We start from the raw sequence: 25,441 nt of genomic DNA, 5'->3' as shown, positions 1-25,441 counted from the left end.
CAGCTGAGGTAAAGAACAAACACCTCATCACAGACCCCTGCAAGCGTCAACCCGGCTTTGACCTAGCACGTTATGATTGGGTCCTCCTCAATCTCTATCGAACAGGCCATGGCTGGTGCGCCGCTATGTTCCATCGCTGGGGAGCCAGAGACGACCCGAACTGCCCCTGCGGCTACAGACAGACTATGACCCACATAGTCAACGACTGCCACCTCTCCAGAAAGGAGGTCTCGAAACTTTACATCAGGCTCAACCTGACGCTGCTGACTGGCTACGGAAGAAGGACAAACACTAGAAGATTGGAGTCAGACAAATGAAAATTCCCAGTTGCAAAAAAAAGAAAAAAAGTCTCTGCATTGCAAACAATCAGCAAAATACAAAGACAGATACAGAGTGGGGAAAATATTTTCAAATGATTTATTTGATAAATGATAGATATCTATAATATATAAAGCAGTTAATAACAGTAACCAAAAAAAAGAAAGAAAGCATTTAAAACTGAACTAAGGACCTGAATCTACATTTCTTAAAAAAAAGATTTATAGATGGCCATAGGCTAATGAAAATATATCCAACAGCACTAATTGTCAGAGATATGCAAATAAAAACCACAATGACATAGCATCACATCAAAGCTGTTATAATGGCTTTTATCAAAAAGAAAACGATGACAAACTAAGTAAGGTAAGGAAGTTGAGAAAAGAGAACCCTTATTCACTGTTGGTGGAATTCTAAATGGTAAGCAATTATTAAAAACAGTATGGATGTTCCTCAAAGGACTAGAAATTGGACTACCAAAATGATCCAGCAATCCCACTTCTGGGTATGTATTCAGATGAAATGATGGCCGTGCCAACCAATCCTGCGTCGCAGCATCGCAGCTCCCGAGTGGCTTTGGTTCCTGGTTCATTGAGTAGCCTTAAAGAGCCAGAAACCCAAACACCGTTACATAGACCCCTGCCTGGAGCCAGGCTGTTTCAGGCTGTCGGATGACCAAGGTGCTGACCATGACCACCAGAGTTGGCCTTCAGCATCCACAGGAGCCAGAGCCGGGGATCCTGAAAGTCAAGGAGAAGAAAGGGAAGTGCTGTTCCAACCTTGAGATTTTCTGTCAGTGCTTCAGGCAGTTTTGGTACCATGACACTCCTGTGCCCCGGGAGGCTCTCAGCCAACTCTGGGTGCTCTGCTGTGAGTGGCTGCAGCCTGAGTTGAACACCAAGGAGCAGATCCTGGAGCTGCTGGTGCTGGAGTAGTTCCTGAGCATCCTGCCCCAGGAATTGCAGGTGTGGGTGCAGGAGTACTGTCCCGAGAGTGCCAAAGAGGCCGTTAGGCTCCTAGAAGATCTGGAGCAAGAACTGGATGATCCAGGACCACATGTCTCCCTTCCAAGAAAACCAAAACCAGTGTGGAAGGAGATTTCATCTTCAGGAGCAGCAAAGGAATTCTCAGGCGACACACAGCCAGAGTCTGTGGACACCAGCCACAACTATGAACCTTGGGGACCCCTATACATCCAGGAAACTGGTGAAGAACAAGATTTCACCCCAGAACTGAGAAAAATTCAAGTTTGTAAATTGAACCCCCAGAATGAGAAATCATCAGACAAGCTGGAAAGTTCTGAAGATTCTAGTACAGGTTTCCAGAGGGATATTATTTCTATGGTTATTGACAGTTAAGTGTGAAGCCAGGCTCGAATGGCAGTGGAAAGAAAGAGGCACAAAAATCCCTTTGCAAAATACAGGTTCCAAGAGAGGTAAACAATTCATTTCCACTATCTGCCCCAGGAGAGAAACGTTACATCTGTGCTGAGTGTGGAAAAGCCTTTAGTAATAGCTCGAACCTTACCAAACATGGGAGAACACACACTGGGGAGAAACTGTATGTTTGCACCAAATGTAGGAAAGCATTCAGCCACAGCTCTCACTCACCTTACCCTCCACTACAGAACACACTTGGTGGATTGACCCTATGACTGTTAGTGTGGGAAAGCCTTTGGCCAGAGCTCAGACTTCCTTAAACATCAACGAATGCCCACTGAAGAGGCACCCTATCAGTGTAAAGATTGTGGTAAAGCATTCAGTGGGAAAGGCAGCCCATACTTCACTATCGAATCCATGCAGGTCTTAGTTCTCATCAGAGACTCCACTCTGGAGTGGAGTCTTACAAATGTAAGGAGTGTGGGAAAGCCTTCAATCACAGATCCAATTTTAATAAACATCACAGAATCCATACTGGGACGAAGCCCTACTGGTGCAGTCATTGCAAGAAAACATTCTGTAGAAAGTCAAACCTTTCCAAGCATCAGAGAGTCCACAATGGCAAGGGGGAAGTGCTGTAACTGCCCAGTGTCCTCTGTTGGTGGATCTAGGCTCTGGAAACATTAGATTGTGAATGTTAGGAAGAAGTCCAGAAATGACAGTGTAAACTCCATTGGTAGATCAAGGGTGTCTGAAGATTGAGAGAGAATTCAAGCAGTGACATCCACCATAGGAAGAAAGTCATGGGGGGTGGTGGTGGTTGGTACATTTCTTGTCAGCTGGCTGGGCCAGGGTCTTCTCACAGTTGCCTTTCTGTAAACCATGCCAGTATTGCCTTCTGCATATCTAAACTGATGTGTATCCAGTGTAATTAAGAAACATGAGTTATATTCAGAAAAGATGGTTTGTAAAGAATTAAGTCACATGGAATGCAGTTTAATCTGACTCAATAAACTTGTAATGCTTTAGGAAAAATATATATAAAGTAAAAATTTAAAAAATGAAATGAATAATCTCCAAGAGATAGTTGCACTCTCATATTCACTGCAACATTATTCACAATAACTGAGATGAATGGATAAGAAAAATGGGGTAGATGCATGCAATGGGATATTATTCTATTTTTCAAAAGGAAATCTCACCATTTATAACAAGATGGATTAACCTGGAGAGAACTATGTTAAGTGAAATAATCCAAATACAGAAAAAGCAATTACTGTATAAAGTTGCTTTCATGTGGAATAAGGTAGGGAGTAGAATAGTGATTGTCAGGGACTAGGGAGAGGTTAGTGGAGAAAAATGGGGAAATGTTGATTAATAGTTAGAAAATTTTAATTATATATGACAAATATAAGTTCCAGACATAGAATGTCCAACCTGATGATTCTAGTTAAAATGCTGTAAGGTACACTTGAAATGTGCTAAGAGATTAGAAATTATGTACACATACAGTATATTTATTTTAAGTGACAGATATATTAATTAGCTTGGTTGTGGTAGCCATTGCACTATGTATATTTATATAAGATCATTAAATTTGCATGTGAAAACATAAAGTTGTATACTAAGTATATACAATCTCTTTCTTTTTTTTAAAGTTTTTTTTATTTATTCCCTTTTGCCCTTGTTGTTTTATTGTTGTAGTTACTGATGTCGTTGTTGTTGGATAGGACAGAGAGAAATGGAGAGAGGAGGGGAAGACAGAGAGGGGGAGAGAAAGTTAGACACCTGCAGACCTGCTACACAGCCTGTGAAGCAACTCCCCTGCAGGTGGGATCCCGAGGGCTCGAACGGGGATCCTTAACAGCAGTTCTTATGTTTCACGCCACATGCGATACCACCCAATTCCCAGTATATACAATTTCTATTTGCCAATCATACCTCTAAAAACTTAAAAAAATAAAATTGATACAGGAAAGCTATCAGGGGAAGGGATGGGATACGGAGTTCTGGTGTTGGGAGCTGTACCCCTCTTATCCTATGGTCTTGTCAGTGTTTCCATTTTATAAATAAATTAATTAATTAAAAATAAATGAAAACAAAAACATTGAGTGCACATGTGCGCACATGTGCAAACACACACATATGCATATATATATATGTATATATATATACATATATGTGCAGATTTTTTTCTACAGAAGCCATACCAACTACCAACATTTCACTTCCTCTGGTCACTCAAGCTAAGTTGCCTTTGAACTTAGAATAAATACTTCTGGGTACTGTACAGCAAACCCTAACAAAAGGACTTTTCAAAGTTAACACAATTACCAAATAATGTGATGATAACATTAACTATCGATTGTCATTTTGAACCCTAAGACAGCAGGAACCTCACATCTCCACTATAGAGCCTCTACTTCCCCCAGTCCTGGAACCCTTGGATACGGCCCACTTTCCCACATGCCTCTCCCAATCCATATCAAATAATATTGCATCTGCCGATCACAACCTAATCAACACAACAATTGCCACCTCAACATGCTTCACTTCAGACTGTGTCCAGAGACTTCACGTGTGGAATCACAACCCTTCAGCTTCATTACTCGGCCACCAGGTTCCAGATGCCATCAGGATGCTGGCCAGGCTTCCCTGGACTGAAGACCCCACCAATGTGTCCTGGAGCTCAGCTTCCCCAGAGACACACCCTACTAGGGAAAGAAAGAGGCAGACTGGGAGTATGGAGTGACCAGTCAACGCCCATGTTCAGCAGGGAAGCAATTACAGAAGCCAGACCTTCCACCTTCTACAACCCACAATGACCCTGGGTCCATGCTCCCAGAGGGATAGAGAATGGGGAAGCTATCAGGGGAGGGGTGGGATATGGAGATTGGATGGTGGGAACTGTGTGGAGTTGTACCCCTAATACCCTATGGTTTTGTTAATTTATCCTTTCTTAAATAAAAAGAAAAAAAGAATAAATGCTTCTTGAGCACCTACTAAATGCCAAGGGGTGTCCTGAATCATGGGATATAGAAGTAAATAAGATTAGTAATTTGCTTCTACTAGTTTCTTATGAAGTTCTTATGAAGGAGATATTTAACAATAAGTACAATTAAAACATTTAATTAGGGGATATGACAATGTTATGAAGACATTGGGTAAACTATTAGAGAGTGGCAGAAGGTCAGGTTGTTCTCATCAAAATGTTCAGAAAAGGCCCAATTTAGGAGTTGCAGATGCATTTAGCTGATGGAAACTTTCGATGTGATCAAAATGGTAGCCCCATGACAGTGAGAAGAAAATCATGCTAAGAAGAAGAATCAATACAATACAAATACCAGAGGTGAGAGCATTTTGGCTTGTTTATATTTGTCTTTGTGACTGGTAAGACAAAGGTGTACCTGAGTGTACATCTCTGGATGTACTCAGAAAAGAAGCCATGTATAAATAAAATAGGGCCAGAGACCCTGGTGAAGATATGAACTTCTATCTGTAGGCACTGGAAGGTTCTGGATATATTTAAGCAAGATAATGATATAACCTCATCTGCATTTTCATGAGATCATTCTTGCCACCCTTGTTAAATGCCAACTTGTCTTGACACTCTGAAAGGCTTCCCTCCAGCCCTGTTTGAAGATGGCAGGAACAGATCTCACTAGCATCCATTTAAATTTTGGTTTGAAAACTTCACATAGTATCTATATTTGTGGAATATATATATACATATATATATATATATATTCATATACCTCACCAAATATACTACTGGGCCCTTGGCATTATAGAAACTAGAATTGAGCATTTTTTAATGGTCTTATTAGTTCTAAGTTTGGTTTTTTTTTTTTTTGACCAAGACAAACTCTCTTGGACCTTTTTTATCATTTAGGATAGATGGTACAACCAACACCTAGATTTTACTATAAATATAAATATAAATACATGAATTTCTCATTAGGCTTTTAAAAAATTCTTAACATACTATTAAAATTTCATTTCTTTTTTATTTATTTTTCCTTGATGCAATAGATTCTACTGTAAACCTAGGAATGGGACTACATTTCTAGTTTGGTTGTTTTTACAGGCATGTTATTCTATTACACACCATCCCATCTTAAAACAAATGCAAACTGACAATGTTTCTGTATAGAAGAGCGTGAGGAGACAAAACCCTAGAAAGAGCTGAAGCTTGCAAAAAATGCTAAGGGCAATATAAAAAAAAGGTTTCGTGAGCTATGTTTGGAGCAAGAAGGAAAAGGAAGGGATTGGGAGCAGATGACGCAATTTGAACAGATGATGGCAAGAAAGCAGAAGTCTCCCTCTCGTTTTGCTGCAACATCTTCCCCCAAGGAATAAGATCTAAAGCATGAAAGGATCAGGCATGTATTGTATGAAATGAATTAAGTATTAACTTTGGAATAGGGATACAATACTACTTTGTAAAGACTTAGATAATTGCTGGAATAAGCAGGTACATGATGGGAGTGAACTATATGTAGATGTGTTGGGGAGCTCAGTGTGAGGGCATAAGAGGTGGTGAGCTGGGGACCACATTCAGAAGGGGACTTCTGAGTCATTTTTCACTTAAATCGTCCAAGTTTTTTTTTAATACTTGCAAGGAATTCAGGTGTTCAAGCATGTCATACAGATGCAAGGTACACCTACTTGCAGCACAGGTTGAGTCCAAGGCTGATACTGAGGGCATGTTCCCCTAAGTAAATTCAATTCTGCAGGGTGTCTTTCAGATTGCACCATTTGCACTGCCACAACAGACAGTAGGAAAATAAAAATACAGGGTGGACCAGAAGTAAATGTTCAAGGTGTCTGGAACCAAGTAGGTGAAATCCCAAAAGTAGGTTAGTCCATGGCCCTAGTGTCCAGCAACTGAAGACAGTAAGAGTTACAGAAAAGTCTCTAGAATCTACTGGCTACTATGACTTGAGTAACATCAAGTGTGTGTGTGTGTGTGTGTGTGTGTGTGTGTGTGTGTGTTACAAAAGGGTTATTTTTAGACAAGGAATAGGATAAAATTGTATAAACATGGCCTAGAAGCTGTTGGACAAAGTTTCAGCAAAGGGGGCTGCGTGGTGGCAGACCTGGTTAAGCAAGCATGTCACCATGTACAAGATCCTAGGTTTGAGCCCCTGCTTGCCACCTTCAATGGGAAAGTTTCACAAGTGGTGAAACAAGTACTACAGGTGTCTTTCTTACTCTCTATCCCCAACCCCCTCAATTTTTCTCTGTCCTCTCAGATAAAGAGGGGAAAATGGCTGCTGGGAGCAGTGGATTCACATACAGGCACCAGTGATAATCTTTATGGCAATTATATATATGAGAAATATGGCCTAATTTGTGATAATTTTAGGCAAATATGTGATTTTAAATCCTAAAGAGGTTTATTAATGATCAATACCCACCTGGGCCATGGTCTACACTAATCTGTAGGAACCAATATGCTAAATATTCTCATAAATTGACTTTTATGAACTGAATAAAGGATTGGTGGAAAAATAGGTTTAAACATACTTGAAACTATGATTATCATCATTATTGATCACACTGATCTGTGTTTATGTTTTAATTCCATTACTAGTTGTATATCTTGGATAAATTACTTAATCTTACCGATTTTCAGTTTCATCTGTTGCAAAGTAGAAGCTATAATAAATTCTATCTCTAACAGGAGATAGTGAATGAACACAGACAAGGCCTTGATATGGTACCACCATGGAGAAAATGTTCAATATGTGTTGGCAGCCATAACAATTATTATTCTCATTCAAAAAGTTGCAGTTATTAGTTCTTTGTGTATTTCTGGGCTTAAAAAAGTCTTATCTCTCTGCAGCCCATCCACCACTGAATAAAAAAAAAAAGGATGAATAGAGAAGGAAATGTCAGCTGTTACCAAAATGAGAATTCTAAGACTGGGAGATATAATAAAAGAGTAATGGTTATTCTTGCTTTTAGGGCCCAGTGAATTCAGTTTTCCTACTTCAAGTTTCTATATATTCTGATTAAATACAAAGGACCCTGATTCTTGTGTAATGGGGCTAGGCATCATTTGAACCTGTCACCCTTCAATCTCACTATCTTCCATCAGCTGTATGTGTCTTGAAATTTACATGAATAAAAATTGTTAGGGGCAGGGAGATAGTTCACCTAGTATAGTGCACACAAATGCACTATACTATGCACACAAATGCAAGGACCCAGGTTAGAGTTCTGAGTTACCACTTTGCATAGTTCGTGAATAGTAGAGCAGTATTCTCTCTCTCTCTCTCTCTCCCTCTCTCTCCCCCCTCACTCAGCCACTCACCCCCTCCTCACACACACACATATAACCCTGTCTCTCACCCTCTATCTGGGAATAAAAAAGTAAAAAATAGTCTATGGAAGTGCTGGAATCAAATAGCTGTAAAGTCCTAGCAAAGCCCATGTAGAAAAAGAAAAGTGTGGGTTTAAATTGTATGCACTGATTTCATCCTGAATGTCAAGGTATCACAGACTCAGTCATTTTCTTTTTAAGAATTTTTTTTATTTATTCATGAGAAAGACATGCAGAGAGAGAGAAAGAACCAGACATCACTCTGGTACAAGTGCTGCTGGGGACTGAACTCAAGACCTCATGGTTGAAAATCCAATGTTTTAACCACTGCGCCACCTCCCAGACGGCCAGACTCAGTCATTTTCTACAAGTTCATTTCGGTAGTATGTGCACTCAACCAGATGTGACCCGTACAAGTTCATTTCTTAACATTGTTATCAGCAGAAAAACAATGGAAAATAGTCAAGGGTTTCTGCGATTAAAAAAGCACTGAATGTTGGCCCCAGATCACATCAAATCGATGGGTTTACAGTCAACTATATTTATACACCTTTCCCATATTTTTCCCATATACTCTTTTCCCTGATCCAGCTTTCTGGTCCTTTTCCCAGCCATGATATCAGCTCACCAGACAATAACCTGGGTCCACCTGTATATCAGAGGTCAGGCTCAGGAAAAAAAAAAAAACCTAGTATAGTCATGGGCCCTTTGGAATATAACTAAAATAGGACTACTAAATACCTACAAAACGGAGACCCCTTGAACTCTTAATCTGCACTATTCTAGCCTTTAGGTTCATGATTAGTGAACAATTTGTTTGGCTCTATATGTTAACTCTTTTTTCAGCCGCCAGGTTCCAGATGCTAACATGATGCCAACCGGACTTCCCTAGGGAGACAACCCCACCAATGTGTCCTGGAGCCCCACTTCCCCAGAGCCCCGGCCCACTAAGGAAAGAGAGAGGCAGGCTGGGAGTACGGATCGATCAACCTGCCAACACCTATGTTCAGCAGGGAAGCAATTACAGAAGCTCTCTTCTTTGGTGAATTACAGAAGATCTCTTTCTTTGGTGAATATTCTGTTCATAGAAAAGACTGAGTTATAGTGCTCTGTATTCTACTTAGCCTCTTTCAAATTTCATCAGAAGACCCTCTCTCTGACCCAGTTAAATCCCCCCATCAGAGGTGCTCACTGTCTTGCTCACCATATCATCATATCAGAAGCTCTATCAGACAGGAACAGTTGCTTTGCTTTCTGTTACAAGAAATGGTGGTTATTGTGCAGGATGGTTTATAGGTACAGTGTGTGGGTCCTCCTTGTTTGCAGTGATCCTGTGGATCTCACCTCATTATTCCCTTTTAATGGATAAGGAAACCAAAGCTTAGAAAAATTAACGTGCCCAAAATTATACAGCTTGTAAGTGGGGTCTGAAGTAGGATGACTGTGAATCTTGAGTCGTGATTCTCTGAGCTAGTGGTTATCAGAGCGAAGTCCCTGGGCCAGCAGCAGCTACATTGCTTGGACTTGCTTGGAAATGCTGATTCTTGAGGCCTGGGAAGTAGCTTAGTGGGTAGAGTGCATGGTTTGCCAATCTAAGGCCATGGGTTACAGCCCAGGTACCTCATGTAGGTAGAGCAGTGCTCTTGTTGCTACCTAAAATTAAATATATAATTAAAAAATTTTTTGTTATCTTTATTTATTTATTAGATAGAGACAGCCAGAAATCAAGAGGGAAGGGGCTGATAGAGAGGGAGAGAGACAGAGAGACACCTGCAGCCCTGCTTCACCACTTGCAAAGCTTTCCCCTTGCAGGTAGGGACCGGGGGCTCGAACTCAGGTCCTTGCACAGTGTAATGTATGCGCTTAACCAGGTGCGCCACCACCTGGCCCCAAAAGGCAAAAAGGTGATCTATGGCCTATGTGAGGTCTGTATTTATATTAGAAACGCAGGCTCTTAGACCTCATCTCAGGCCTACCAGATGAAAAACTCTGTAGAATCAGATGCATATTCACCTATTTATAAGCCACTGCTCTAAGTCATTTTTCCAGCTGGTTAGCTGTGCACATGCTAGGCTCTTAGTAAATGTTGCATTGTTTAAGAAAGACAGGGAAAAAGGAAAGAAAGCTTGCATATAGATCTCTGCTAGACAGATATTCTAATGTAAGTGGATGATGCTAGGTTGGGTGGGGGAGGGTTTCCCTGGCCAGACTACACTTTAATCTCCAAACTGCAAAAATATTAACATTATTGATTGATCAGACATCAGTCCTACAGAGATGTAATTAAATTAGAATCTGTCGCCGAGCAGACCTGGCTGCATCATGCATAAATCCCAGGTAATAAGTTTACAAAGACACAGTTGTTCCTACTCCAGGCTGGGTTATTTGCCACTGTTTTCTCAGTCTGTAAAGGCCCTTGCACTCCCACAGAAGGTGCAAGTAAAACCAGTGAGCTCCTGATTTATGACACCCATGGAGTCCCCAGCAGTTGTGGCATCCAAGGAGAGTTCCTTCTCTGTTCTGATTTACTGCTGCTGGGGCCGGCCAGAGTGCTCTGGGGGGAATGCCCCTGCCTGAGTCCAGCCCAGGACTAAAATGCTGACCCATGCTGAGGTCTCCTGGGTGAGAGAATTAACACTCAGGGTGTCCTCACGGTGAATGTGTCCTCTGAAGGAAGCCAAGCCTGGGAGCCTGGGAGGGATGAAGGCTGCTCTTATTTGGCCTGTCTGCTCTCGCCTTAGGAATGTATTTTGGTGTCAGTGATCAGCTGCACCTGCTGTCCCAGAAACAGGTCTGGAGCAGCTCCAGTGTGCCCCAGGCTCCAGGCAAACGTCTCTGTCATCTGCACAGCCCCAATTCACCCTGGGCAGCCCCAGGGCACTGGCACTGAGGGGCAGGCCTGGTGTACCCAGAGGCCCTAGGACTGAGTGATGTGGCCTCCATGCCTGGAGAGGTCTGAATTCTTTAGGATAGAAGAAGGGGGTGACTGAGGACAAAATAATCCAGGGGGCAGAAAGGAAACCAGAGAAGCAAGTGCTCCAGGCAGCCTTATAGATTATCTCAGCTATTCTTGGCCTATGTCAGGAAGGTGACCCAGGGAAGAGACCCTTCTAATGGAGATCTCTTGCTCTTAATCCTCTATGCATCCTTTTGATGGCTTTGAATCAGTCTCATACTGACACTTCCTTTTTAATAGCCCCTTTCCATGTGAAGTGATGCTTCAGTGACAATTAGATGTTCTAGAGGGGCTACTGGTTGGCCTCATTCTAGCTGGCCTTTCCTATTAATCTCTTCTCCTGGTGAATTCTAGGTTCCCAGGACTGACTCTTGGGGTCTTTACCACTTTACTTCTTTACTTTACTTTAAAGTAAAGATAAAGGCAGAGAGAGAATAAAAGAGACCACAGTGCCAAAACTTTCTTCAATACAATGGAGGCTGTGCTTGAACCTGACACACACACACACATGACAGAGCAACACACTATGCAAGTGAGCTATTGTATAGTCCCTTTTCAGCCTGAACACCAGTCCTGTGGGCTCAACTTATTTGAACCACTTGTTTTTGTTAATAAAGGATTTTAATTTTTATTTGTGATTAATAATGGGTTACAAGATTGTAAGGTTAGAGGGCATAGTTCCTTACTACACTCACCACCAAAGTTCTGTGTCCCCAGCCTCCCAAAGATAACCACCACAGTTCTTACACAGTCTTGGAAACTGTTTGTTTTCTTCTTCTTCTCCTTCTATTTTTTCCTTTTTCCTCCTCTTCCTCTTCTTTTTTCTCCTCCTCCTCCTTATTTTTTTTTGCAAGTTCATGCGTATCAGTTCTCTAGATTTCACATGAATTGTCTTTTATCTCTTTTGTTATTTCACTAAGCATAATCACCTCAGGTTCCATCTATTTTGTCCCAATGGACACTATAAATAAAGTTTTACAGAAACATAGCTGTGCTAAGGGAGTTTATATTTTATCTCTGTCACCATAGTTGAATGGCTGCATCCTAAAACTCTGGGTCTTGAAACTGAAAAATATTTAATATAGTTCCCCGTACAGAAAATGTTTATGGTGACAGGTTAAGAGTACAGCACAGAAGATATCAAATATAGTTCAGGATTCAGACAGATCTAAGCTTGGTGATTTTTCTTAGCTGTTTGCTGTGTGAGTAAAGTTACCTCCTTGAGGTTCAGTTTCCTCTCTTTTTAGTGGGAATAGTTGTCAATGTTACTGGACAATGTGCTGATGAAAAAGAAAAATGTCATTGCAACCCTGCTTGGAACCAGGATGCTCCTCCTCATGCAAGTAAATTTGTAAAGCAAGACACTTTATCATGAGACCCACCAACACTGGCATTTTTCAGGGATATGCTTACATTTGGAATGTGAAGGATGTCCCAATAGATCATGTGAGCAAGGGAGATATGAACACTGGTTCTGAGGAAGTAGGAACTTCCTTGAAATGTCCCTTTCCTTTGTCCTCTGAACCCCAACATTTAGTCCTATTGGAGCCTTGCCAGAGTGACGCCTATCCGCCCTTTCCTGGCAGCTGGTGGGTGGGTGCAGGCCAAGCCCTAGTGCAGGGCCCCTAGGAGGTCAGAGGGTCCAGGGACTGAAGCTTCAGCTGGGGACATGGTGACAGAGGTGTCCCATTTCACTGGATCTACAAAAAGTGTTAGGGAAGCTGAACACAACAATAACCGTCAATTCTTCTCACCCTGTGAGTTTCTGGAGGACAGGATCCATGTCTTCCAACACTAGTACAAATGCTATTACAGAGAACAACCACATCCAATATCTTTTCATTCATTATAGGTACTGTGTTAAGCAAATTTTGTCTAATTCTTACAATACCCAATGGTATTATTATTCTCTAGTTTTCAACTGAGAAAATGGTGATAATGAGAGTGTTTAGATAAATTATTTAATGCATTACAGTTAGAGAATCCAGAATGTCATGGAGGTTGACCCAAAGAATGTTCTAAATGAATATTCATTAATGGGTGGGTGGGTAGACAAATTAATAAGTGACAAAGCAATATCTGTCTCCATAACTGGTGCTGTTTACAAGTATGCATCAATGTCTTCTATATCTCTTTGCATCTTAAGAACCCAAGACAATGAGAAGCACTCGGATTTTTTAATTTACTTGGAAAGGACACATGATTGGACTCACAAATACCAAGGCTTCTCCCAAGTCTGCCACTAGTTGGTAAGATACATTATCTTGGGGCCAGGTGGTAGTTAAGCACATGTTACCATGCAAAAGGCTACAGGTTCAAGCTCCCAATCCCTGTGGAGGGGTGAGGAAGAGATTCACAAGTGGGGAAGCAGTTCTGCATAGAGTTGGGGAAACTGTCAAAAGAAATGGCATCCTTTGCCAAACAAACCAGACAAAATAACAAGGGGAGGGGATGCATCCACTGGCTTGAGGTACACTCTGGCCAATTCAGGGCATCTAGACCTCAACCATTCACCTGAGTTTGAACTTGGTGAAAAGGTCATGGGTTAAAATGACATTATTGATTTCTCCACCTTCAGTTAAAAACTTCCCAGAAAGACAATAAAAATAAGTATTTAACTGTAGCATGAGCTCTAACAACTAAAAAAAGATACAGCTGATCCTAGTAAGTGTTTTAATGGAATTTTTGAATTTTAAATGAAAAAAAATTGAGTGAGAACTCACCAGTGTTGGTCTCTCTCTCTCTCTCTCTCTCTCTCTCTCTCTGTGTGTGTTCAGAATATGTGGGGGTTATGGCTTCTAAGGCACCATGCAAGAAGTGAAGACAGGTGGTGTATATAGTGGAGCTGGGCATTCCCATTAGGAGAAGAAGAATTCAGACATAGGAGAGAAGTTAGATAGGATGTCTTCCTGAAGGATAAAAGCAAGGGAGAACACGGAAGTCAGGAGAGGTGGAGTTGAGTTATGGATAGACTTTAAGTCAGAAGTGAGTGGCTACTCCTCACCTAGATCTTACCACATAGTGCAGAAGAAAACAATGCCATCAGAAACCTTGCTGCATTTTCTTTCTTTCTTTCTTTCTTTCTTTCTTTCTTTCTTTCTTTCTTTCTTTCTTAATTTCTTTCTTTCTTTCTATCTTTCTTTCTTTCTTCCTTCCTTCCTTCCTTCCTTCCTTCCTTCCTTCCTTCCTTCCTTCCTTCCTTCCTTTCTTTCTTTCTTTCTTTCTTTCGGGGGAAGTTGCCCCCTGCCTGGTATAAACCTTGTCATTAATGCTTATGGAAGTAAGAAAGTAAAGGACAACTATTGGATGATTTTGCTCATATGTGGAATATAAGAAATTAAAACATAGGGGCCTGGGTAGTAGCACAACAGTTTAAGTGCACATGGCGCAAAGCATAAGGACTGACATAAGAAACCCAGTTTGAGCCCCCGGCTCCCCACTTGCAGGGCGTCACTGTACAAGTTGTGAAACATGTCTGCAGGTGTCTATCTTTCTCTCCCCCCTCTCTGTCTTCTCCTCCTCTTTTGATTTCTCTCTGTCTTATCCAACGACAACAACAGCAATGACAATGATAATAATAACAACAAGGGCAACAAAATGGGAAAAAATGGCCTCCAGGAGCAGTGGATTCATACTGTAGGCACCAAGCCCCAACAATAACCATGGAGGCAAATAAATAAATAAATAAATAAGTAAATACATAAATAAATAAAGCATATAAACTTGAAATATATATAGTAATTAACCCATCTCTCAGACTCTGGGAGAACTATGGGGGTTACCTTTGGAGAGAGTTGGGGGTTATAGAACTTTGGTGGTGGCAGTGGTATGGAAATATACCCCTATTATCTTATAATCTTATACATCACTATTAAATTGCTAAATAAATAATAAAATTGTTTATACCTGCTAATGGCAGAAATTATGTCTAATTAATCCATGTGTCTCTAACACTCCTGTATAGTTGGTTGGCGAGAGATGATTGAGAGAATGAATGGCTGGACAGAGAAACAAACAAAAGAAAATGCTAAGCTTACAGGCAAGAAGAAATTTTGCCTTCTGAGGTGTTACATTCCAAGTACCTTTGTGTCTTCTGATTCCACAAAAAGCCAGTGAATTTGACCTAGGAGATGTAGGGGAGAGGCTAAAATAAACTAGCCCAAATTGCAAAGCTGCAGTTCGTTTATCTCATTTCACATACCTCTTTATTCCAGGTGCCACACTAGCTCTTGTTAATTTTATCAAGATTAATTAACTAATGAATTTATTTATTTCTGGTGAGGGAGGCAAGTGCTAAACATAGTATTGATCCAGACATGCCTTTTAGGAATGAATGAAGAACCCATGAATTCTTAGGAATCAAGGGTCAGATACTTTCCAGAGTTTATCCCCCAAAGATATCCAGACCTCACTGAGTGAAATCAAAATCACAGTGGTCTGACTGGCCAGTGGTGGTCTCATTGCCTGGAAATTTGAAAGGTGTGCCACAATCTAGTGGATGTCAAAGCACCTACTATGCTTTCTAGATACTGCGCTGGGAGCAATGCTGGATGATCAAGGTGGCTGTTTTCAAGATAAAGCAGTGCACTCAAACAGTTTCCCCTGCATCCCAACCAAAACCTTTCCTGAAGCTCTTCTCTGTGGCCATGTGTTGCCCTGCTGTGATACTTCTCTCTATTTTGATAGCACCTCATAACAAACAGAGACTTGAAGTTAGAAGAATTAGAGGGAAGCTAACATCTATCAATTGGTGATAGGCAGTTGGGTATATTAAATATTTCTTACAGGTATTAGCCTTTAAATATACAAACATGCATAAATGCAGGTAGAAGAAGAAGAGAACAAGAGAACTTTCTGGGAAGAGGAAAATGCTCTAAGTTATTATAAGTGCATGGGTGATATGGGGCGCATTCCTTTATCAACATTTTTTTTGTACAGTTGAGATTTTTGCACATCAATGTGTAAAACTGTTTCATCTAACAACTGTAAAAATAAATGTTGATTGAATGGAAGTAAGGAATGGAATAAGAATGGCAAAATGTCAAGCTTTATAAAAGTCGTGGATGAATACTCTATGTTACACCTGAGGAAGATGGGTCGTTAGGGGGGCAGCTTGGAACTTTCCTACTTATGACCACAGAATGTGAGCTCAGATCTAGAGGGATCCAGAGGTCACACAAGCTCCTAAGCTGAATATGGGCCCCAGATCACATCAAATCAGTGGGGTTTACAGTAAAAAATATTTATACCCCTCTCTCATACTGGGGAGCTACTCTCTTCCCTGATGCAGCTTTCTGGTCTCTTTCCCAGCCATGACATCATCTCCCCAGACAATAACTTGGATCCACCTGCATATCATATTTCAGACTCAGGAAAAAAACAAAACAAAAACAAGAAAACAAAAAACACTAGTGTAGCTACAGGCCCTTTGAAATATAACTAAAATATGCCTACTAGCTATCTACAAAATGGAGAACCCCCCCCCCCAACACTTCATCTGCACTATTCCAGCCATTATGTCCATGACTGTTGAACAATTTGTTTGGCTTTGTATGTTAACTCTCTTTTCAGCCACCAGGTTCCTATTGCTAGCAGGATATGACCAGACTTCCCTGGACAGACAACCCCACCAATCTTCCTTGGAGCTCCGCTTTCCCAGAGCCCTTCCCCACTAGGGAAAGAGAGAGACAGGCTGGGAGTATGGATCGACTTGCCTATGACTATGTTCAGCAGGGAAACAATTACAGAAGTCAGACCTTCCACCTTCTGCAGCCCACAATGATCTTGGGTCCATACTCCCAGAGGGTTAAAGAATAGGAAACCTATCAGGGGAGGGGATGGGATACAGAGGTCTAGTGGTGGGAATTGTACGAAGTTGTACCTCTCTTACCTATGGTTTTTTCAATGTTTCCTTTTTATAAATAAAAAATAAAAAAAAAAGAATAGGAAAGCTATGAGGGGATGGGATGGGATATGGATATCTGGTGGTGGGAATTGTGTGGAGTTATACCTCTCTTATCCTATGGTTTTGTCAATGTTTCCTTTTTATAAATAAAAAATTTAAAAAAGAATAGGAAAGCTATGAGGGGAGGGGATGGGATATGGATATCTGGTGGCGGGAATTGTGTGGAGGTGTTCCCCTCTTATCCTATGGTTTTGTCAATGTTTCCTTTTTATAAATAAAAAATTAAAAAAAAGAATAGGAAAGCTATGAGGGGATGGGATGGGATATGGATATCTGGTGGTGGGAATTGTGTGGAGTTATACCCCTCTTATCCTATGGTTTTGTTAATGTCTCCTTTTTAAAATAAATAAATTTTTTAAAAAAGTTGTGGATGAGCACATAAAGCAAAACACATAAGAATGGAAAACGGGATCTCTGATTTCAAGGAGACTCCCTCTACTATAAGTAGGCTGTACTCAGAATCCTCAGCCATAGAAGCTGTGAGATAAAAATTGATAGTTGTTTTTGCTGCTAAATTTGTGGTGATTTGTTACATATCAATTGACATTTAATATAGCACTCTTCTGTTTACTTTTGATATGTTTCAACTCACCTGTGAAAACAATCTCCACCAACAAAACAGAAAATGACCAGTGCTGGTTAGTATGTGGTGATAAAGGAACTTTGGTAACCTGTTGGTGGGGCTACAAATCAGTATAGAACCTGTGAAAACCAGCATGGAGAGTCCTTCAACAAATAAAAATGGAAATACTTCATGAAGCAGAAATACCATTCCTAGGCATATATCCAATTGATATAAAAACACTAATTCAAAGAGACATATGCACCTTATATTCTTAGTTGTATTATTCACAATGGCCAAGGAATGAAGAAACCTAAATGCCCATCAATAGATAATTGGATAAAGATATTATGTGGCATATATTCAATGGGACACCACTCTAAAATTTTAAAAGGTGACATTGTACCCTTAAGGACAAAATGGAGGTAATGATTAGTCTTTTTAAAGAGATGAAGGACAACTACTAGATGGTTTTCCTTATACAGGGAATGTAGACAATTACATCTCACAAACTTGCAGACAAATGCAACAAAACTTTTTCTCAGACTTTGTGAGAAATATAGTGGTTATCACGAGTGGGCACAGTACTTTGGTGGTAGGCATACTGTGAAACTATATTCCTAAAATCTTAAAACTGAACAAAATATTACTAAGTCACTAACAAAAAATATAAGTAAAACAAAGGAGCACAAACATTTTGAGACAGGAAAGTACACCATTAAAGAACATGAACATAGATTTGTATCTCAACTCTCCCCTTTCCTTACATTGGAGGTCTTGGCGATCTCAGATGTCTTCTCTGACCCTGTTTTCTTCATCTTCAAACTGAGAGAGACAAGAGAATTCTCTCCCAAGAGAGTTATAGAGGTAAAATAGGAGGATCTGGGTCCTCAAAGTGCATGAGAGTACTAGTGAGAGGATGACAAGATGACAGTGAGAGAAAATTTGGAGTCATATGGCAGAGGGCTCCTGTCACCAATTTCCTGTCTAACCTTAGGCAAAAAAGCTTGTCATCTCTGTACCCTGGTGTCTCCATCATTGAAATGTTTTAAAAATGTGATTCCCTATAAGCATCTCTGTGTGCAGGGCAGAAGAAAGCTGCCATAGAATTCACCCTACTCTTCATGATTATCTTCAAGGGTATTTCTGGGCTTCTTGCTCCAAAAAGTCAAGTTCAACCGACACTTGTCACAGGTGATGGCCTCACCTCAAGGAAATCAAGTATTTCTGACAAGACCAACAGAAGTCCCCAGAGAACTGCAGGGCAAGAAGGGAACAAGAAAGGCTACTAGCAATGACTAGAAAATGCAGAGACAGAACTGCTATAATTACTTTAATTTGAACCTGGAAATGGCCATGGCTGTCAGTGACACTCCTCTTGTTGGAGAAAAAGGTGCTCCAGGGTCATTTTAATGACCACCAGGGTTTCTATTATGCTTTGAAGCTGACAGATGCTACTTCAAGAACTACTGAACTCAGGTGCAAGATTTGGAGTGGGACACAGGTGAGAGGCCTCTCTCTGTACCACGGACATGACTACTGGACAGTGGACTAACCAGCTATTTTGTCACTGAGCTGACGAGAACCAGTCCAAGCAGGTTGATGCAACTGGAGTGGTTCAGGTTTTTGTGAGTCTGAGTCCCTTGGTTAAAAATGTCATTTTCAGCATAATAAAACTGCCTTGAGATCTCAAGAAGGAAGGAACCAAATATTAGTGATTTTCTACCATGTACCAGGTTTGGGCCATTGCTGTATGTGGAGTTGGACCCATTATATTTCTGTTAGTGGGTTTATTATTATTTTTTCTTCTACCCTGATTTCCCCTTCACTTTTAACTCCCTTTTCATTTTCTTCTCATTTGTTGTATAAGCTTTTATGGCCTTCCTAAAATTCACTGTGGAATGAAACAACTTATGAGGAAAAAAACAGTAAGCAGATTCTCAGAACTAGGCATTATGAACCATTTTTTTTAGAGATGAAATAACTAAAAGCTGAGAGAATCACCTGACCTAAGCCTCAGAGTTTTCTAAAGTTCAAAATTTAAATGGTGTACACCAACATTCCCCAGCCCCTCTATAGTATCCCTGCACTGGATACAGTTTCCATCTGATGAACATGTACCATAGGAGTGTACTGTCTTATATACCAGTGCCATATTAGAGTGTTGTACCTGACTACACAGTTAGCATAATGAAATCCCATCCCAGTAGTCCACTGTGCAGAATCAGTCTTCCCCCAGCTTATCTATGTTCCATCTTGTTACACTTGCACACACACCAACCATCCCAGATACCTGTGCACCACCACCTGCCTAAGGTTAATGTGTGTGTTGTGATGGCCTTATGTATCATCACAACCCACTCATGTTTTCTTCACATAGTAGTTTACTATTCTCATTTGGACTCCATAAAATCAACAAGCATAACTTCAATTGTTGTACTAAGTGTGAGCTTTCAGACCCCCGCTTCCCCACCTCCTTGGATCCATTACCCTCTCTGGTTCTGTACTTGAAAGACATTTGTTAGGGAAAAGTCATAACTAAAGGTTTTGGTGGTTGTACCATGCTAAAGTCTATGCTAAAACACTGTACTCATGATTTAATTCTGCTATTGGTCTTGGTGTTCCAGTTTTAGAGAAAAGAAAACTAATGGTAAAGGATTGCTGCTTGGCTGAAATCTTAGGGCTAATTAGTGATGGAACTGGATTTTGTATCATCTATATGTCTTGAATGCCCACCGCCTTCCACTGCTTCTCAAAAGTTTAAGATAGATAAAGTGATTAGAGAATTGGACACTGCTGAGAAAGGACATGGCCATCCCTAAAATTGGAATACAGTATAGAAGCCCATACTAGCATTCTCCCTTGGGTCAAGCTTCAGGGTATAAGAGTAATAGAATCCTCGTCCTGTCCCCAAATACAACTTGACTGCATTGCTTGGTCTGTCTGAGATACCACTGTTCAGAGCCTTTTTTTTCAGAAAGGGTAAGCTTGTGAATATCCACATGCTGGAGGGAGCATGTTGAAAATCCATGCCACACAAGAGGAGTTGCTCAAATTCTCCAATTAGTAACATGTTGTCGGTTTCAATTCTTTTCCAGGTGAAACTGGGCAGGTGGAATTCTCAGCTGAGGTGAAAGATATTTTTTCACTCTTTTATAAACTATATTTTTAATTGGCCCTTTTTTTTTAAAGTCAATTTCAAGCAAAAACCGGTATGACCCAGATTGGGGAAAGCAAGAGAAGAAGGAGAAAAGAAGGGGAGGGGGAGAAAGTTTCTCCTCCAGGACATAGGCCAAGCATATGGATACAATCTGTTAGCGAGACAGTTCACCTGCATAGTGCACTTGCGTTGTCATGAGCAAGTACTAGGTTTGAGACTAACCTTCACTACCCTGAAGGAAATTTTAATATCTTTCCCTTTCTTTCTCTGTCTTTTGGTCTTCTCTCTATCTGAAAAAAAAAGTTGGCTTGGAGTAGTGAAAGTCTGGTGAAGATAAATTAAAAAAAAAAAAGTCTGGATAACATTGTACAGGAGGAAATGTCCAAGGCCAGGAAGTTGCATTCAATTTTGTACCTAGAATCCAGATGTTCTTCCTGCAATCTTTATGGAAGGATGAGGGAGGATTGAGAGACAGTAATTCTATATACTACTTTCAGAGACCTATATAAAAGGTTCAGCTAGAACTGGACAGTGTAAAATTAGTGTACCATGAACAAAAGGTCATTTAGCCAAGAGTGGAATGAAAAGTGATTTTTCAGAGGACATACAAAGTTCACTAGACCCATTTTCTTTTCTTTCTGGGCAAAGAGCTACACTACATTTGCCAGTAGCCCTTGAAGTTAAGATGAAGACATGTAACTTGGTTCTCTGGCCAATAGAAAGTGAATGAAGTAAGTGATGCTGTCCAGTCTGATTCATAACAATTTCCTGTTTGATCCTTTTTCTTCTACTACTACTTCTCCTCTTCCTCCCTCCTTCCTCCTCCCCCTTCTCCCCCCTCCTCTTCCTAAGAAAATGACAAAGTCATAGCCTGGTGTCCCTAAACCAACAACTGGAAACCACTCAAATTCAGAACACTATTTTTAGATGCTTTGTGCATAATAATGATATGATTTTCTTTTTATTGGTATATTTAACAGCTATTTACCTACTCTGACCATTAAGCAAGATGAATAATGCCAAATACAAGGTTTTAAACTGACAAAACTGACCTGAGGAAATCTAGAGTCGTTAACAAGATAAGGCAAGCTAAAGTAGCAGGATTGTGGGAGAAAGCTAGGTAAGAGATCAAAAAGCAAGCAAAACACATGTGACGTCAAGTGCAAGGACCAGTGTGAGGATCCTGGTTCTAACCCCTGGCTCCCCACCTATACGGGAGTCACTTTACAGGTGGTGAAGCAGGTCTGCAGGTGTCTATCTTTATCTCCCCCTCTCTGTCTTCCCCTCCTCTCTCCATTTCTCTCTGTCCTATCCAACAATGACAACAATAACTACAACAATAAAACCACAAGGGCAGCAAAAGGGAATAAATATTTTTTTTTAAAAAGAAAAAGCTTGTTTCCATTCTATAAATAAATAATAATAATTAAAAGACAGAAAGAGCACTTTCTTTCTGTGCCTTGAATAGCTACAGAAGCAAAGGTGATCTAGAAGGCCACTGAAGAAATGTAGACCCCACACACAGGCTCTTCATCATGACTGCTTTCTCCCCTTGGTACCAGGTCTATCTAGTACCAAGCATGTTCTGTGATTTATCTAATTTATTTCTCACAATATCCTTTCAAGAAATCACTGCCACTAATCTCAGTTTTCAGACCATAGGAACTAACCTTAACTTGAGTAAATGGTGTACCCAAGGTCACCAGGACACAAATCCTGAGTAGTGTCAGACTCCTGAGCATTGTGAATATTACTCCATCTCAGCACACCCTCAAGTTCTAAACCTAACAATCTTATTAATTAATTAATTCACTCATTCTCTAATCTGTCCATCAATTTATTTATAAACATGTTCTGAGTTCCTTCTGCATCCCAGACCCAATGCCAACCCTGGCACAAGGATGGGTGTTCCATAAGAAGAATCCATCTGGCCTAGACCTCGAACAAATCCCTCTCTCCATTGTTACCAGTCATCTCTATCAGGAACAACACAGTAGGCCCCTTTGTGGGCCCCCAAGTTGCCTTCAACTTGGATCAACAACGGTAGAGAATGTTCCATCCTACGAAGGGTGGTTGGACAACATACTCTATGCTACATCTGAGGAAGATGGGTCCTATAATTGGGGTAGCTTGGAACATTCCAACTCATGACCACAGAATGTGAGCTCTGATCTATAGGAAAGCAGAGGTCTCAAAGGCTCCAAAGCTGAATATGGGCCCCAGATCATATAAAATCAATGGGGTTTATAGTCAACAGTATTTATACACCTTTACCGTATTTGGGAGATACTCTCTTCCCTGATGCAGCTTTCTGGTCCTTTTTCTAGCCATGATATCATCTCCCCAGACAATAACTGGGATCCACCTGCATAGCACATTTCAGGTTCAGGGGGAAAAAACTAGTATAGCCATAGGCCCTTTGGAATATAACTAAAATATGCCTACTAGCTATCTACAAAATGGAGGACCACCCAACTCTTCATCTGCACTATTCCAGCCTTCAGGTTCATGATTAGTCAACAATTTGTTTGGCTTTGTATGTTAACTCTCTTTTCAGCCACCAGATTCCAGATGCTAGCATGATACTGACCAGACTTCCCTGGACAGACAACCCCACCAATCTGTTCTGGAGCTCTGCTTCCCCAGAACCTCGCCTCACTAGGGAAAGAGAGAGACAGGCTGGGAGTATAGATCAACCTGCCTATGTCCATGTTCAGCGGGGAAGCAATTACAGAAGCCAGACCTTTCACCTTCTGCATCCCACAATGACCTTGGGCCCATATTCTCAGAGGTATAAAGAATAGGAAAGCTATCAAGGGAGGGGATGGGATACGGAGTTCTGGTAGTGGGAACTGTATGGAGTTGTACCTCTCTTATCCTATAGTTTTATCAGTGTTTCCTTTTTATAAATAAAATAAAAAATAAAAATAAAAGTGCTCCTTCTTTCATCTTTGTGATTTGTATTGTGTGTTACTTCTGAATCTTTAAGACAATATAGACCAAGACTTTATCATGTGTATCTCTTCCCTTGTTGACTTCTTCTAGATAATTAAATAAAAGCATTATTTCTAAAAAAAAAAAAGAGAGAGAGAGAGAGAGAGAAAGAAGAAAGAAATAAAGAAAGAAAGAAAGAAAGAAAATAATTATAACACAGGGTTGGACAAATGGACATTATTCTAACTCAAGTGACTCACTGATCTTAGTTTTCAGCAGGACCCATACAGGTTGTTAAGAATTCCTCCTCTTCCCAACAAGGGGAGACTAAGGTCACATGACAGTTTCATTTCCCCCCAGAACATTCTTGGCACTTGCCTTCTTCTCTTTTTCCCCCTATATCCAGGGTCTCATTTCCTCCTGCAGAGAAAGTGCACCATGCAAAATTTTGGCCTCTCTCCAATGTTCCAGAAGGAGTCTCAAATCTACCTTCTGCTCCCAACCTAAAAAAAAAAAAAAAAAAAAAAAAAAAAAAACTGAAACCTCTGCACGGATGGAAAGATTGGAAAATCAGTGACCTGGTCTTTTATAAAACTAGAGTTGACTGCTGGCTGCCCAGTGATGCTATCAGTTGATTAAAATGTAGCCTGCCAGCTTTCTGCTTGATAAAAGGGAACACAGGCGGATGGAGAAGTCTTCAGTGCATCACCTAGATTTCCACTTGTTCCTTTCCATGCACCACCAGGCTATTTGAGCTCACTCCCATAAGGTAGTGAAGTTTCAGATGCTTACAGCAGGGTCTTTGCCCAGGATGGGGAGGTAGCTGCAGGAGGCAATCTCAAGACGGCCAGCACCCCTCTAGGCAAAGCTGCCTCTCATGGTGGACCAAGTGAGGCTACCAGGGGGACAGTGGACTTCTCAAGGTGCCATTCCCCATGGGGTGCACAATAATTCTTCCTCCCTAATAAATGCACACTGAACTCTCACTGTGCATCCTTGTGAGACACAGCAGACACACAGTGAGGGAGAGGGACAGAGAGGAGGAAAGCTAGGATATGGAAAGCAGGCACGGTTCTACTAGTCTAGGCACTCATAAAGCATACCTACAGGTGGGGAAAGCAATATGAAACTCACATGAATTATGGAGAGGAAGAGACATTTGGGTTATGAGATCCTCTAATTCACAGCAGTAACCAGAACTTTCTAAGCAAATGGCAATTGAGATTATGTTTTCTCTGTCCTAGCAGAGGAAAAGCAGCAGCAAAGATCCAACTAGAAGAGGGGACTGGTTGGTGACACACACAAATAAGCTCACATACTACTATGAGCAAGGACCCCAGGCTGCAGCATGTTCCCAACCTGCAGGGTGGTGCTTCACCAATAGTAAAGCAGGTCTGTAGGTGTCTGTCTTTCTCTCTTCCTCTCTATCTCCCCTCTCCTCTCAATTTCACTGCGGATTCATAGTGCTGGCACTGAGCCCCACTGATGATCACCCTAGTGGAAAAAAATCCTATTGGAAACCTAAAAAGGCTGGGGGTTCACTGAACTCAAGGAAAGTTAGTAGCCTGGAGAGTAGGTAAAAAGGGACACAACCTGATGTGATTTGAAGTTGGACAAGCAGGAAGGACTTGAGGACCCTGCGAAAAGCTGAGATCTCCATCCCTCCTGCCTTCTTTAGCTGACTTTCAGGGGAAAAGGCAGGAATGGGAGGTACCCCCATGAAATAGTGGCTATCTTGACAAAGAACAACAGCCCTGTGTAGCCTGATTCCTTTATCAGAAAATAGAAAGGCAGTCTCTACTTTCATAGTAAATACCTGGCCTGCATTCTTGCCTGGAA

General features: G+C 40.9%; 2 protein-coding genes across 2 annotated transcripts in view; one reads left to right on the top strand and one right to left on the bottom strand.

Annotated features, from left to right (window-relative positions):
- The window catches only part of MAF (MAF bZIP transcription factor), a 453,850-nt gene that overhangs the window by 303,575 nt on the left and 124,834 nt on the right, over nucleotides 1-25,441 (bottom strand). The gene's annotated exons all lie outside the window — the stretch shown is intronic.
- Nucleotides 927-2,338, top strand: ZSCAN21 (zinc finger and SCAN domain containing 21). Its single transcript, XM_060172019.1, is given in 5 exon segments — nucleotides 927-1,673; nucleotides 1,675-1,772; nucleotides 1,774-1,924; nucleotides 1,926-2,091; nucleotides 2,094-2,338. Coding segments are annotated over 5 exon segments (1,344 nt in total). The 5' UTR covers nucleotides 927-989.

This window comes from Erinaceus europaeus, chromosome 2 (assembly GCF_950295315.1).
Source record: "Erinaceus europaeus chromosome 2, mEriEur2.1, whole genome shotgun sequence".
In the NCBI taxonomy this organism is placed as follows: domain Eukaryota; kingdom Metazoa; phylum Chordata; class Mammalia; order Eulipotyphla; family Erinaceidae; genus Erinaceus; species Erinaceus europaeus.
Note: the sequence above shows the minus strand (reverse complement) of the source record. Positions and strands in the feature narration are given on the sequence as shown.